Here is a 15,993-nt window from a genome sequence, read left to right as displayed (position 1 = left end):
CAAGTGGATGGTGCTGGACCATGTGCCCCCACCTAAAAGAGGAGGAGATAGGGACAGATTACTGCTACAAAAAGAAGCCCGGTGAATGAGGAAACTAGACTCAATTGTGCCTAAGGGCCTTAATGAAATGTTTAGTATGAAATGTTTCTTGTAGGTATAGGACAGTATGTTGTTTCTTTCTTACAGGTTGTGATGAATTGTCATCGCTATGGTGGGTGGTGGAGAGAGGGAACGTCTGCATCGTTGGTGCAGTGAGTCTATGCTTTGTATGTCCCGTAATAGCTGTGTGTCAATAAGGCATTGCCTAAATGTTTGCTTACACTTATGTTCCAAAAAGGTGTTTCGTTGGGTAGACATCTAATAGTGGTGCCCAAAATGATAAACTTGGACTTACCCTAAGGGGTTAATTTAGAGGTTGGTCAGCTGACCAAGGAGGAGGGTCTTGCAATTTGGGTGTGGACTATTGATGTTCATAAGTTTGCTGTGTTGGTGAGGTTGCATGTACACTTGAGGAAGGGGGAAACCCCGAAACATGTCGTGTGCGCTACTGTATTGATAAACGCAAGTTTATATGCCAGTTGAGTGCCTCCTTCATTTCTATTTTAAATTCACTGGTTGTGAGTTTATTCCCTATCGTGAGAGCCCTCTTAAATGTAATTAATGGAGGTTGTTTGTATATTTCCCTTAGAATTGGGTCCCTCTGGATTATTTTCCAATTCTTCATGATGCTCTGTTTTATTTCCTCATGCATTGGTGTGAAGTCAAAAACAAAGGTTAATCTGTTGCTTGGTTCCACATTAGTTTTTTCTTTTTTCCCCTTTTCCTTTTATAATATTATATCTATCCACCTTTTGTGCTTATTCAAGGACTAGATTGTCCACCTCATACCCTCTCCCTTCTAGCTTTTGCTTTAATTCCTCCGCTTGCCCGAGGAAATCTTCAAGTCCAGTATTATTTCGTCTCAACCTAAGAAATTGTCCATACGGTAGGGACTTGAAAGTGTGTTCCGGGTGATAGCTTTTTCTATGGAGGAAAAAATTCTTACTCACAGGTCTCCTGTATCCCTTTGAAATGAACTTATTCTTACTAATCATTAATTCCAGATCTAAATATGCAACTTTCTCTTCACTCCATTCATATGTAAACTGCATATTTTCCTTCCCATCATTTAGATATTGGACAAACTGCTTCAGGGCATCACATGTTCCGGACCAGTACACCAGGATATCATCTACAAATCTGGACCATCTCCTGAGGCAACTACCATGGGGTACATCAGGGCCATACATGTACTTCACCTCCCACCATGCCAAAAACAAGTTGGCGTACGTGCATGACACCGATGTCCCCATGGCTGTGCCCGACAGCTGCCAGTACCACCTGCCATCAAATGTAAATGCATTATGCGTCAAAACAAACATGAGGCACTCACATATAAACTCAACATATTCTTCATCCTTATTACTTCTCAGGAGGAAGGTTCTGACAGCCTCAACTCCTGCTTCATGAGGGATCCTATTATACAAATTTACTGCGTCGATAGTAACCAAGATGACGCCGTTTTTCCAAGACTCCCTCTCGATGCTTTTCAGCACGTCACGGGTGTCCTGCAAGTGGGATGGCACCTGCCTGAGCAAAGGCCTCTGGTTACTTTGTTTTTTAGGTTTAGAATCTTTGAAGAATTTATATATTTTAGATGTTTCAATAAAAATGTGTTTTAATGCAACAAGGAGGAATGCCCATTATAACATCTGATGTGCAGAGCCTTTTCTTACATTTAGCACCATCTTGTGGTGAATCTGCATATGTCCAAGGGCCTGGACTATGCGAGAACCACTGTGGAGCGCACATCACTTCCTGTCAGATGGTCGCGTGGCACGTGAGCAATAGTACGCGTGGGCGCTACATTAGATGGCGGAAGGGACGTGCTGCGACGTCACAAGTGCAGCGTCGGAAGCCTGATAGTTAAATTTGCCCTGGGATGGGAAATCGCTTGTGCACGGAGCCTTAGAAGAAGCTTATGTTAAGCGAAATGGTCATCAGGTGGACCGCTGATCCCACATTGCCCCACGGCTGTCACGTCAATAGGGTATGTCAACCAATTCTGCAATGTTATTTGCTGTAATGGATGTATAGTCACGAGGACTGTTATTAAATATATCGAGGCTACAAACCTTACAGTAGTGCCTGGTATTCACTCTACTTTGCATATGGAATACTGTGTATTGTTTCTATCCTGAGCACATTGAAGGTGCATACCCTACCAACTGTATTCCGGAGGTGTGCCCCCCCCCCCTTCCCCTGAATTCCTAGGCGACGCCGTGCCGGTCACTTTTCTTTTTCTTCTTTTGAAAGCATAAATGATTCAATATTCTATCAGATTGACGGTCAAATCGATTATTTTCCAACAGGTGCAATCTGATTTCCAATCATTTTTTTATAGAAAGGATCGAAAAATCAATCTGTAAAATGATTGGAAATCGTAATTACCAGCGAAAAGTACCTTCTATGCGCCGTTCCTGGCTCCCCCTCTCAGTGGTAAGCTACAGCACTGGTTTTTCACTTGTTTATCACTGTATTATTTGTTTTTGTTCACAGGTTTTTATGGTACTCTATTCATATTGCTGCATACCCTTTCTTCATATACAGCACTTTTTTTTGTAGCACGAGTGAGCGCTGTGTATGTATACAGCATATACACACAGGCAGCTCTCAGATATTTGAGGGACTTTTTGAGGTTTTTTGCAGATATACATGTGCCAAACACGCACATATATATTTTGCCATGGAATAATACTATATATATATATATATATATATATATATATATATATATATATATATATATATATATATTTTTATATTATATTTTTTCATTCTTGGGTGTCCAGCAATGTTATTTGCGGTCTAATTCACTCCACCTCTGGGCACTAAAGTTTTCTGTGCACACCTCTCAGCTTACCAATGATAACTATATCCACATTTAAGCTATTATTAATTGTAGGGACAACTACCCAGGAATTCTGATTATAATCAGCACTAGGGGAATATTTTATTGCTTTTAATTGTCTGTCCATGTGTGTTTTTTTGATGATAAATAAATATTGGAACTTTTTGCAACTTCATTGTAGTAAGCTTGCAATTTTATTTACCTTTTGCTCACAGAAGGTACTTTTCTCTGGTAATTATGTCTCTTGCATTGCCTTCGAGCTAAACTATTGGAATAATCATAGATTGCTCAAAGTATGGGTGTTGGAAATCAGATTGGACCTGTAGGAAATAATTGATTTGACCGTCAATCTGATGGAAAGTTGCATCGTGTGTACCAGGCATTACAAAAGGATTAAGAAAAGTTCAAACAGCAGCACAATGACAACTGGCAGGATGAACAGTCAGTGAGCTGTATGTGATTAGTGTCGCCCATCCCCCCATGCACCTGGAAGAGAAGAAAAGATCACAGTAAAGTTCCAGCAAGTCACATCCTCAGCAGCAGCGAGGCATGGATGAGCCACTTACAGGACCGTAAGTCTGTAGTGACACAGAGGAGATGTTCTCCAGCATTAGATGCATCTTACAGTGCACCGGAAACTAAGGCAGAGCTGCTCTCCTGAGAGAGTCTGAGGAATAATCCCACTATGAGCAGGAGGTCAGGAGAGCCCATACTGATAGGGACACACTATGGGGGGAGGAGGACATAAAGGAAAGTGAAGGGGAAAGAGCTGCTGCTGCCGGTCCTGCCTTCACCCACACAGGCTCCAGTCTGCACCAAATCCCTCCTGCACTTTCTTCTAAACGGGGCTCCAAGTGGAGGGTGTGACACTTTGTGCTGCATACACAGGAGCTCAGGCGCCATCTAGTGGGCGAGGCTGATGTGAGCATGCCAAATGCTGAATGGGATCAGAACTTACTGGAGGAGGGGGCAGATCCCGGGAGTGGAGGAGGAGGAGGCCCGGGAGCAGTGTAGGTACCAGCAGCGGTGGCGAAAACCGCTGCATAACCGCTACTTTGACAATCTGAAGACCGTCTTGGGCCTGATCACGATTTTTGGTTTAAAATCGGAAATCGTTCAGCCCTACTCCACAGGTATTTTTTCCCATTCATCTTTAGCAATGAGCTCCAATCTTTCAGGTTGAAGGGTCTTCTTGCCATCAACCTGATCTTTAGCTCCCTCCACAGATTCTCAATTGGATTCAAATCAGGACTCTGGTTGGGCCACTCCAATACGTTAATGTTGTTGTCTGCTAACCATTTCTTCACCACTTTTGCTGTGTGCTTTGGGCTACTGCCATGCTGAAATGTCCACTGGTGGCCAAGTTTCTCTGCAGACTGCCGGATGTTATCATTGAGAATCCTCGTACACTATTGCTCTTTTTTCATGGTGCCATTTACTGTGATTAGGTTCCATGGTCCATTGGCTGAAAAATACTTCCAAAGCATTAGGTTCCCACCACCATGTTTCACAGTGGGGATGGTGTTCTTTGGGTTGAAAGCTTCTCCTTTTACACGCCAAATGAAGGAAACATCATTGTGACCAAACAATTCAATTTTTATTTCATCTGACCATAACACAAAAGACCAGAATCCTTTTCTTTGTCCAGATGAGCATCTGCAAAGGCAACGTGAGCTTTTGTGTGCCTTATCTGAAGAAGCGGCGTCCTCCTTGGTCTGCATCCATGGAATCCAGCAGTGAGCAGTGTCCGTCGGATTGTCTGCCTTGAGACATTGCCATCAGCAGAGCACAGATTCACCAGGATGACATTGGAATTAGATTCTTTTTAACCTCTCTCACTATCCTCCTGGCAAGTATAAGTGTCGCTTTTGGCTTCCAACAGGTCCTCTGAGATTTTCCACAATGCAGAACATCCTGTATTTTTTTAATAATACTTTGCACTGCAGCCACTGGAACTTGAAAACCTTTAGAAATGGCCTTGTATCCCTTTCCTGACTTGTAAGCAGCCACAATGCGCAGCCACGGGTCCTCACTGAGCTCCTTTGTCCTAGCCATGACTGTCCACAAACCAACTGCAGAGAGCTGCTGTTTTTCACCTGTTCAGTTGATTAAAACAGCTGTTCCCAATTAATCAGGCTAATTAGGATGCTGTAGAAAAGCTTGGGCTATTTGGAATGGGATAGAACTTTGGATTTTCCCACAGATTGTGACAGTTTATGAAGGATATGACTGATTTTGGACTGGACACTTTTTGCTGAAATGTAAATAAAATCTGTGAAATGTTTTTTTTTTTCCCCACCATAATGCCTCTTGTACATCGCCTTACTATCTTTTGAGAGACACCTATGTCATTTCCCATCACAAAATTACTTGCTGGTAGAATAAAAGTAACTTTAAGTCAAGATTTGCCACGGGTATGAATAATTACGGTCAGCACTGTAGCTGTACCTGATCTACCCCTGGATATTTCATCTACTCTTAGCCTTCTGGGGATTTTGACCAGTGGAGCTACAGTGCTGAATCAGGCAGTGAGGCTTAGAAGAAGAGGCAAGCTCTCCGGGATCCAGGTGCACTTTTGGCGTAGAGGACTGTGTTCACCACTGGGTACCTTTTGCATGGACTTCCGCTATCCACCAGCAGATGTCTCATCTCATATTGGAAACTGCATTTCTTTGGCTCACCTGCAGATGGAACTCTGAACAGTCACCTGGCCTCTTAATCTCCTGTTTTAAATGCTCATTGTCCCAGTTCTTAAAAAAAAAAATCAAAATGTATATGTATAAATGACTATACTGTAGGCCAGTTGCCATTGCATCATTGGTCATAAAATCATTTGAAAAATGGATAATGGCTTATCTGACTCCCATCACAGATCCCCTACTGGACTCTCTGCAATTTGCTTATAGGTCCAGTGTTCTCCCCAGCATCAAATAGGTGGGCGCTCCGCCCGGGTAAGTTGGGCGCCCACCCGGATGCCATCTCGCGCTGGGCAGTCATCTCGCACCTGGCTTTTATGCACATACATTTTTAGATGTTCCCGGCGGGCATAGGAAAAGTACTGCGCTCCGCGTGCGCTGCGTGAGCCACTCTCCTCTACGTAGGAGACCTCGCACTTCCTGGCAGGCTGTATTTGTGATGCCTGGTGCCTCGAGAATGCTCATTGGCTTGGTGGCATAAGAGGCGGGACTATCTGTTCTGAATGCTGTGGGCGGCTGGGAGCGTTCCTCCACGAACGAGAAGTTTAGCAGCGTGACAGCCAGTCAGCTAGAATAGCGAGCTTATCTCCTTGAGTCTTATACGTGGGTAAGTTGCCGATCTTCTTTCACTCTGCTTTTGGCTGTCACCTTCATTTTGCTAGTGTTATTTCTCACTCTGTGGGAGTGTAGGTTGCCCTTTAGAAGTTTTCCTTGTGCGCTGATCTCGGTTTTGTTATTTAGTACTGGATTGCGTTGGAGGTCTGATCAGCTTACCCAGCATTTTGTAACACAGCTGCTAATAACCAACAACACTTATTTATTTGCTTTTTTTTTAAGCTATCTCTCGGTGCTGCGGTGTGCATTGTGTTGGCCAATATGGTGTGCACCTAAACTGCAAAACAACATTTTCTGAATGATGATCAGGCTTGTGATTAATTGTGGTCTTTTTTTTTTCTGATCATTGTTAGTGATAGGTTAGTTTACTCCTGCACATATCCCCCATATTGGCCATTATCATCTGACCTTCTGGTATATGTTTTGTTTTTGTTTTTTTTTCCTTATAATGTCAGCCTGTGAGCTAACTCTGGCAGTTACTCTGTGCTGTGAAAACTGTCCAGCAAAAGTCTGTGCAAAGTGGTCCATTGCACAAAGTAAAGAATGAACTCTTGAGCCAGTGTAGAGAGACTACAAGGTATGCGCACTATGAGATATGCAATACCCCTTGACCCGCCACATCCCCCCCACCCCCGACCACCCTTACTTTTCTCTCAGCAGCATTAACATCTGACATGCAACAAACACTCCCGTGTGGAGCACAGCAATAACCTCCATAACCACCAAATTTCCCCGTCTCGCACCACCCGGCTACTTTTCCATGCCACCCGGCTGGAGAAAAATTCTGGGGAGAACACTGAGGTCAAATAAGTCTGCAGATGATGCTGTAACAATGTGTCTTCATTATTTACTAGAGCATCTGGACTCCCCAGGAACCTATGACAGAATTCTATCTGTGGATTTCAGCTTTTCAGCTCTGCATTCAACACTATAAAACCATCACTGTTACACAGCAAGCTCTCCCAGCTAAGCACTCCTGAATCCATCTGCAAATGGATGACCAATTTCTTCACCATCAGGAGACAGAAGGTTAGACTAGCTTCCTGGTGCAGCAGCAGCAACTTGGAACTTAATGATCTTCAGCCCATGGGGATGATAATATCTCCTCTTAATCAGACATGCATCTACAGAGACCCAAGTAGAGGCATTCAAATGTCTTGGGTCCTTAATCTCTAACAACTTTAAATGGGATAACAATAAAGTCACTATCAAGAAAGTGCAAGAGAGGATGTACCACCTACGGCAGCTGAATACGTTTTGCTTACTACAAAAATTAATGCTGCAGGTCTTTACTGTGATCATCAAATCCATCACAACATCAACCATGACTGTTTGGCTCATGCTCCGTATGAGAAAAGGTGAGATTGCAGCACATCATCCAATCAGCAGAAAGAATAATTGGCTGCAGCTTACCTTCCACGCAAGAACTTTATGCTAGCAGGTGGAGAAAGAAAACGACCAAGATTGCCTCTGATCCCCTCCCACCATGCTCACTCCATCCTCCAGCTTATGCCTTCAGGAGTGAGATACCAGTCAGTCACAACAAAAACTTCCAGGCACAGAACTTCCCTCAGGCAGAAGCCATGCTTAATGCAGAACCACGCTAGAGCTGCTAGGACTGGAAAGCATTACAGCATAGAACTGAAAATGAACACTTCTCACCATGTTTACTACCACTATAACTTATATACTGTGCTTGACTTGTAATATCTATACTGTCTCTCCTTGTATTTCATTTGTGTCTGTTAAGTAACCGTAAAGTCAAATTCTTTGTACAGGTGAACTTATTTGGCCAAATAAAATTGAATCTGATTCATGATTGTTCAGATGATCATTAAAAAAAGGATTTTAACGATCATCTGAACAATAAAATAGTAAAAAAAAAAAAAAAAAAAAAGTGTTTGCTGAGCTGGGAGTCCACCCCACCCTACGCCTGTGGATCACGGACTTCCTCACCAACAGGTCCCAGGTCGTCAGGTTAGGCACCATCTCCTCGCAACCTAGAATCACAAACACAGGGGCTCCACAAGGTTGCGTCCTGTCGCCGTTTCTGTTCTCGCTGTATACGAACAACTGCAAATCCACGTCAGACTCAGTAAAGGTAATCAAATTTGCTGATGACACGACCATTGTAGGTCTCATCACCAAAAATGATGAGAAGGCGTACCGCCACCAGGTCGGAAATATATGCTGCTGGTGCAGAGAGAACGGTCTGGTCCTAAACACAGCGAAAACGGTAGAGATGATCGTTGATTTCAGGAGACACGCCTCTACCCCACCTCCAATCCACATTGATGGCAAGGAAGTAGAAAGAGTCCCCAGTGTCCGCCTACTGGGCACAACTATCTCAAATGACCTGAGGTGGAACGCCAACACTGCCTTAACACAGAGGAAAGCCCAACAGAGACTTTTCTTTCTCCGCCAACTGAAAAAGTTCGGTGTGGTCCAAAAACTTCTGACAAACTTCTACTCAGCCACAATCGAATCCGTCCTATGCTCATCCATCCTGGTCTGGTACGCCAGCTCCTCCGCCAGCGACAGGCTCAAACTGCAGAGGGTCATCAGATCTGCGGAGAGAATCATCGGAAGATCCCTTCCCACTCTGGACCTCCTCTACCACTCCAGGCTGAACACCAGAGCATTAAAGATCGCAAATGACCGCTCACACCCAGGCTACCGCTTCTTTAACCAGCTCCCCTCGAGCCGGAAGCTCCGGTTCCGCTCCATCTACACCAGGACCTCAAGACACAAGAACAGCTTCTTTCCATCGGCTGTCAACCTCCTGAACTCTCTCCATGGAAATGGCCATCCCCACCCCACAATACCATGACACACACACTGAAGCACTCCGCACATAGACTGCGCTCCAGCTAAAGCATACCTTTTGGCTTTTTTTGTATTATAACCTATGCCACACTGTCCTCCTCCGCATAAAGGTCATATAATGTTCTGTATTCTGTAAATGTTATGTTCCTACTGCATGTCCTGTCCTGTATCTGTAACTATATTGTGTATCAGTACCCTGTACGTGCCAAGCCCAATTCCGGGCACGACCCAGTCGTGCTTGGCGAAATAAAAGATTCTGATTCTGAAAAAAAAAAAAGAAAAGAAATGAACAAGAAGAACATTGTATTATTTATATCATTGGACATTGGGGATAGGAACAGCCCCAGGCGCTTCTGTGTTTACAATATTTTCATTTAGCCATTATCTTTGTGTGTAAGGAGAGGCCTTCCACATACAGTACAGCAGCAAGGTGAGAGGTGTGCAGTGTAACAGTGCATGTGACTATATTCTCTATCAGCTGCATCCAAAGACATATTAATACTGATCACTCACCTGTTCTGCTCTCTGTAAGAGGGTCCTTCTCCATAGTTGTCCCCATCATGTCACCCTCCTCTGCAGACCGCTGATCACTCCTCACATACATCTCTTCTTCCTCCTCTTTCTTTGTCCTCATCACATAAGCCTCCTCCATAGATTTCTGATCACTTCCCTCATACGTCTCCTCTTCTTCCTTTTTAATTGCCCCCATCATGTCCCCCTTCTCCATAGACTGCTGATCACTCCTCACATAGGTCTCTTCTTCTTCCTCTTTAATTGCCCTCATCATGTCACCGTCCTCCATAGACTGCTGATCACTCCTCACATATGTCTCTTCTTCTTCCTCTTTAATTGCCCTCATCATGTCACCCTCCTTCACGGCCTGCTGATCACTCCTCACATAGGTCTCTTCTTCTTCCTCTTTAATTGCCCTCATCATGTCACCGTCCTCCATAGACTGCTGATCACTCCTCACATATGTCTCTTCTTCTTCCTCTTTAATTGTCCCCATCGTGTCACCCTCCTCCATAGACTGCTGATCACTCCTCACATACCGCTCTTGTTCTTTGAACTTAAATCTTAGTTCTGAAAATGATAACATAGTATTGCAGTAAGATATTAGCAGTAATAAACAGAACACAGAAAATAACATAATTTGCTAGGGGGTGATAATATCCAATAAGCTGCGGTATCCTGCACATTCAGTATGGTTATCCGGTGGGACTATCTTATGGAAATGGACACAATGGACAGATCCTGCTCCTTCAGAACCTCCCTCCCTGAGACCTCCCCTGATCTGCAACAACCTGATTGTAAAGCATATTATTGGCTGCCGGCATTAGTGAATGTTGCTATGACCAGCTGCTAGGAAAAAGGAAGAGATACAGGCCGGCCTTCCATAATGGCTGGGATAAACATAAACCTCCTGTGACTGCAGTAATAACCACAGATGATAACAGGTGTATTTAGATGCATGATTTATAGCATAATACATATGAGAAACAGTGGAATAAATAGAAATATGGTAAAACAGAGAGTAAGCATATGTGAGAAGTACCAGCTGAAGATAATAATAATCCTGACATTTGTATAGTGCTTTTTCTCCTGTCGGGCTCAAAGCGCTCAAGGGCTGCAGCCACTAAGGCTAAGCACAAGGGTCCACCCTGCAGTGTTAGCGAGTCTTGCCTAAGCACTCCTTACTGAATAGATACTGACCCTAGCCAGGATTCCAACCCTGCTCTCCCATGACAAAGGCAGTGCCCAGTTACCAGCACACTATCCAGCCACACAAGATGGCAGCTGCTCCACGAGGATCTTATGGGCTAAGTATTCCATGGCATACAGGATCGGCCAGTCACAGCTCCACTCCGCACTATTCACAGATTATATTCTTCTCTGTGTCTCCATCCCTGAGGGGCAATTATCTAACCTAATCCACCATATAGATACTTTGTACCATTCTCAGGAATAAAGGCCGACTACCCTACAATAACACTCTACTACTCCCTGCAAGCTCTCTCCTGAGAGATGTATGCGCCTGGATTCTGCTCACACCCTTCATATCACTAACCATCCCCCCATTACCTGGTATAACATTCCCATCAGCCACTTCTCAGCCATATAAAGCCAGTCACTGATAACATAAGCTCTCCTTACAGATGTATGTGCCTGGATTCTGCTCACACCCTTCATATCACTAACCATCCCCCCATTACCTGGTATAACATTCCCATCAGCCACATCTCAGCCATATAAAGCCAGTCACTGATAACATAAGCTCTCCTTACAGATGTATGCGCCTGGATTCTGCTCACACCCTTCATATCACTAAACATTCCCCCATTACCTGGTATAACATTCCCATCAGCCACTTCTCAGCCATAAAAAGCCAGTCACTGATAACATAAGCTCTCCTGAGAGATGTATGCGCCTGGATTCTGCTCACACCCTTCATATCACTAAACATTCCCCCATTACCTGGTATAACATTCCCATCAGCCACTTCTCAGCCATATAAAGCCAGTCACTGATAACATAAGCTCTCTCCTTACAGATGTATGCGCCTGGATTCTGCTCACACCCTTCATATCACTAAACATTCCCCCATTACCTGGTATAACATTCCCATCAGCCAGTTCTCAGCCATATAAAGCCAGTCACTGATAACATAAGCTCTCCTTACAGATGTATGCGCCTGGATTCTGCTCACATCCTTCATATCACTAACCATCCCCCCATTACCAGGTATAACATTCCCATCAGCCACTTCTCAGCCATATAAAGCCAGTCACTGATAACATAAGCTCGCCTTACAGATGTATGTGCCTGGATTCTGCTCACATCCTTCATATCACTAACCATCCCCCCATTACCAGGTATAACATTCCCATCAGCCACTTCTCAGCTATATAAAGCCAGTCACTGATAACATAAGCTCTCCTTACAGATGTATGCGCCTGGATTCTGCTCACACCCTTCATATCACTAAACATTCCCTCATTACCTGGTATAACATTCCCATCAGCCACTTCTCAGCCATATAAAGCCAGTCACTGATAACATAAGCTCTCCTGAGAGATGTATGTGGCTGGATTCTGCTCACACCCTTCATATCACTAAACATTCCCCCATTACCTGGTATAACATTCCCATCAGCCACTTCTCAGCCATATAAAGCCAGTCACTGATAACATAAGCTCTCCTTACAGATGTATGCGCCTGGATTCTGCTCACACCCTTCATATCACTAAACATTCCCCCATTACCTGGTATAACATTCCCATCAGCCACTTCTCAGCCATATAAAGCCAGTCACTGATAACATAAGCTCTCCTTACAGATGTACGCGCCTGGATTCTGCTCACACTATTCATATCACTAACCATCCCCCATTACCTGGTATAACATTCCCATCAGCCACTTCTCAGCCATATAAAGCCAGTCACTGATAACATAAGCTCTCTCCTGAGAGATGTATGCGCCTGGATTCTGCTCACACCCTTCATATCACTAAACATTCCCCCATTACCTGGTATAACATTCCCATCAGCCACTTCTCAGCCATATAAAGCCAGTCACTGATAACATAAGCTCTCCTGAGAGATGTATGTGGCTGGATTCTGCTCACACCCTTCATATCACTAAACATTCCCCCATTACCTGGTATAACATTCCCATCAGCCACTTCTCAGCCATATAAAGCCAGTCACTGATAACATAAGCTCTCCTTACAGATGTATGCGCCTGGATTCTGCTCACACCCTTCATATCACTAAACATTCCCCCATTACCTGGTATAACATTCCCATCAGCCACTTCTCAGCCATATAAAGCCAGTCACTGATAACATAAGCTCTCCTTACAGATGTACGCGCCTGGATTCTGCCCACACCCTTCATATCACTAAACATTCCCCCATTACCTGGTATAACATTCCCATCAGCCACTTCTCAGCCATATAAAGCCAGTCACTGATAACATAAGCTCTCCTTACAGATGTATGCGCCTGGATTCTGCTCACACCCTTCATATCACTAAACATTCCCCCATTACCTGGTATAACATTCCCATCAGCCACTTCTCAGCCATATAAAGCCAGTCACTGATAACATAAGCTCTCCTTACAGATGTATGTGCCTGGATTCTGCTCACACCCTTCATATCACTAAACATTCCCCCATTACCAGGTATAACATTCCCATCAGCCACTTCTCAGCCATATAAAGCCAGTCACCGATAACATAAGCTCTCCCTACAGATGTATGCACCTGGATTTTGCTCACACCCTTCATATCACTAAACATTCCCCCATTACCTGGTATAACATTCCCATCAGCCACTTCTTAGCCATATAAAGCCGGTCACTGATAACATAAGCTCTCCTTACAGATGTATGCGCCTGGATTCTGCTCACACCCTTCATATCACTAAACATTCCCCCATTACCTGGTATAACATTCCCATCAGCCACTTCTCACCCATATAAAGCCAGTCACTGATAACATAAGCTCTCCTTACAGATGTATGCGCCTGGATTCTGCTCACACCCTTCATATCACTAAACATTCCCTCATTACCTGGTATAACATTCCCATCAGCCACTTATCAGCCATATAAAGCCAGTCACTGATAACATAAGCTCTCTCCTGAGAGATGTATGCGCCTGGATTCTGCTCACACCCTTCATATCACTAAACATTCCCCCATTACCTGGTATAACATTCCCATCAGCCACTTCTCAGCCATAAAGCCAGTCACTGATAACATAAGCTCTCCTTACAGATGTATGCGCCTGGATTCTGCTCACACCCTTCATATCACTAAACATTCCCCCATTACCTGGTATAACTTTCCAATCAGCCACTTCTCAGCCATATAAAGCCAGTCACTGATAACATAAGCTCTCCTTACAGATGTATGCACCTGGATTCTGCTCACACCCTTCATATCACTAAACATTCCCTCATTACCTGGTATAACATTCCCATCAGCCACTTCTCAGCCATATAAAGCCGGTCACTGATAACATAAGCTCTCCTTACAGATGTATGCGCCTGGATTCTGCTCACACCCTTCATATCACTAACCATTCCCCCATTACCTGGTATAACATTCCCATCAGCCACTTCTCACCCATATAAAGCCAGTCACTGATAACATCAGCTCTCCTTACAGATGTATGCGCCTGGATTCTGCTCACACCCTTCATATCACTAAACATTCCCCCATTACCTGGTATAAGATTCCCATCAGCCACTTCTCAGCCATATAAAGCCAGTCACTGATAACATAAGCTCTCCTTACAGATGTATGCGCCTGGATTCTGCTCACACTATTCATATCACTAACCATCCCCCATTACCTGGTATAACATTCCCATCAGCCACTTCTCAGCCATATAAAGCCAGTCACTGATAACATAAGCTCTCTCCTTACAGATGTATGCGCCTGGATTCTGCTCACACCCTTCATATCACTAAACATTCCCCATTACCTGGTATAACATTCCCATCAGCCACTTCTCACCCATATAAAGCGGGTCACTGATAACATAAGCTCTCCTTACAGATGTATGCGGCTGGATTCTGCTCACACCCTTCATATCACTAAACATTCCCCCATTACCTGGTATAACATTCCCACCAGCCACTTCTCAGCCATATAAAGCTGGTCACTGATAACATAAGCTCTCCTTACAGATGTATGTGCCTGGATTCTGCTCACACCCTTCATATCACTAAACATTCCCCCATTACCTGGTATAACATTCCCATCAGCCACTTCTTAGCCATATAAAGCCAGTCACTGATAACATAAGCTCTCCCTACAGATGTATGCGCCTGGATTCTGCTCACACCCTTCATATCACTAAACATTCCCCCATTACCTGGTATAACATTCCCATCAAGCATCTCTCAGCCACATAAAGCTGGTCACTGATAACATAAGCTCTCCTTACAGATGTATGTGCCTGGATTCTGCTCACACCCTTCATATCACTAACCATTCCCCCATTACCTGGTATAACATTCCCATCAGCCACTTCTCAGCCATATAAAGCCAGTCACTGATAACATAAGCTCTCCTTACAGATGTATGCACCTGGATTCTGCTCACACCCTTCATATCACTAAACATTCCCCCATTACCTGGTATAACATTCCCATCAGCCACTTCTCAGCCATATAAAGCCAGTCACTGATAACATAAGCTCTCCTGAGAGATGTATGTGCCTGGATTCTGCTCACACCCTTCATATCACTAACCATCCCCCCATTACCTGGTATAACATTCCCATCAGCCACTTCTCAGCCATATAAAGCCAGTCACTGATAACATAAGCTCTCCTTACAGATGTATGCACCTGGATTCTGCTCACACCCTTCATATCACTAACCATTCCCCCATTACCTGGTATAACATTCCCATCAGCCACTTCTCAGCCATATAAAGCTGGTCACTGATAACATAAGCTCTCCTTACAGATGTATGCGCCTGGATTCTGCTCACACCCTTCATATCACTAAACATCCCCCCATTACCTGGTATAACATTCCCATCAGCCACTTCTCAGCCATATAAAGCCAGTCACTGATAACACAAGCTCTCCTTACAGATGTATGCGGCTGGATTCTGCTCACACCCTTCATATCACTAAACATTCCCCATTACCTGGTATAACATTCCCATCAGCCACTTCTCAGCCATATAAAGCCAGTCACTGATAACATAAGCTCTCCTGAGAGATGTATGCGCCTGGATCCTGCTCACACCCTTCATATCACTAAACATTCCCCCATTACCTGGTATAACATTCCCATCAGCCACTTCTCAGCCATATAAAGCCAGTCACTGATAACATAAGCTCTCTCCTGAGAGATGTATGTGCCTGGATTCTGCTCACACCCT

The 15,993-nt window shown here is 44.2% G+C and overlaps 1 protein-coding gene across 1 annotated transcript in view; it reads right to left on the bottom strand.

Annotated features, from left to right (window-relative positions):
* Positions 1–15,993, bottom strand: part of LOC137537203 (uncharacterized) — a 128,033-nt gene that overhangs the window by 53,067 nt on the left and 58,973 nt on the right. Inside the window, 1 exon segment of the mRNA XM_068259310.1 lies at positions 9,601–10,170. Within this exon segment, the coding sequence (XP_068115411.1) occupies positions 9,601–10,170 (570 nt within the window).

Source organism: Hyperolius riggenbachi, chromosome 10 (assembly GCF_040937935.1).
Source record: "Hyperolius riggenbachi isolate aHypRig1 chromosome 10, aHypRig1.pri, whole genome shotgun sequence".
Taxonomy (NCBI): domain Eukaryota; kingdom Metazoa; phylum Chordata; class Amphibia; order Anura; family Hyperoliidae; genus Hyperolius; species Hyperolius riggenbachi.
This window is presented reverse-complemented; position numbering and strand designations above follow the sequence as displayed.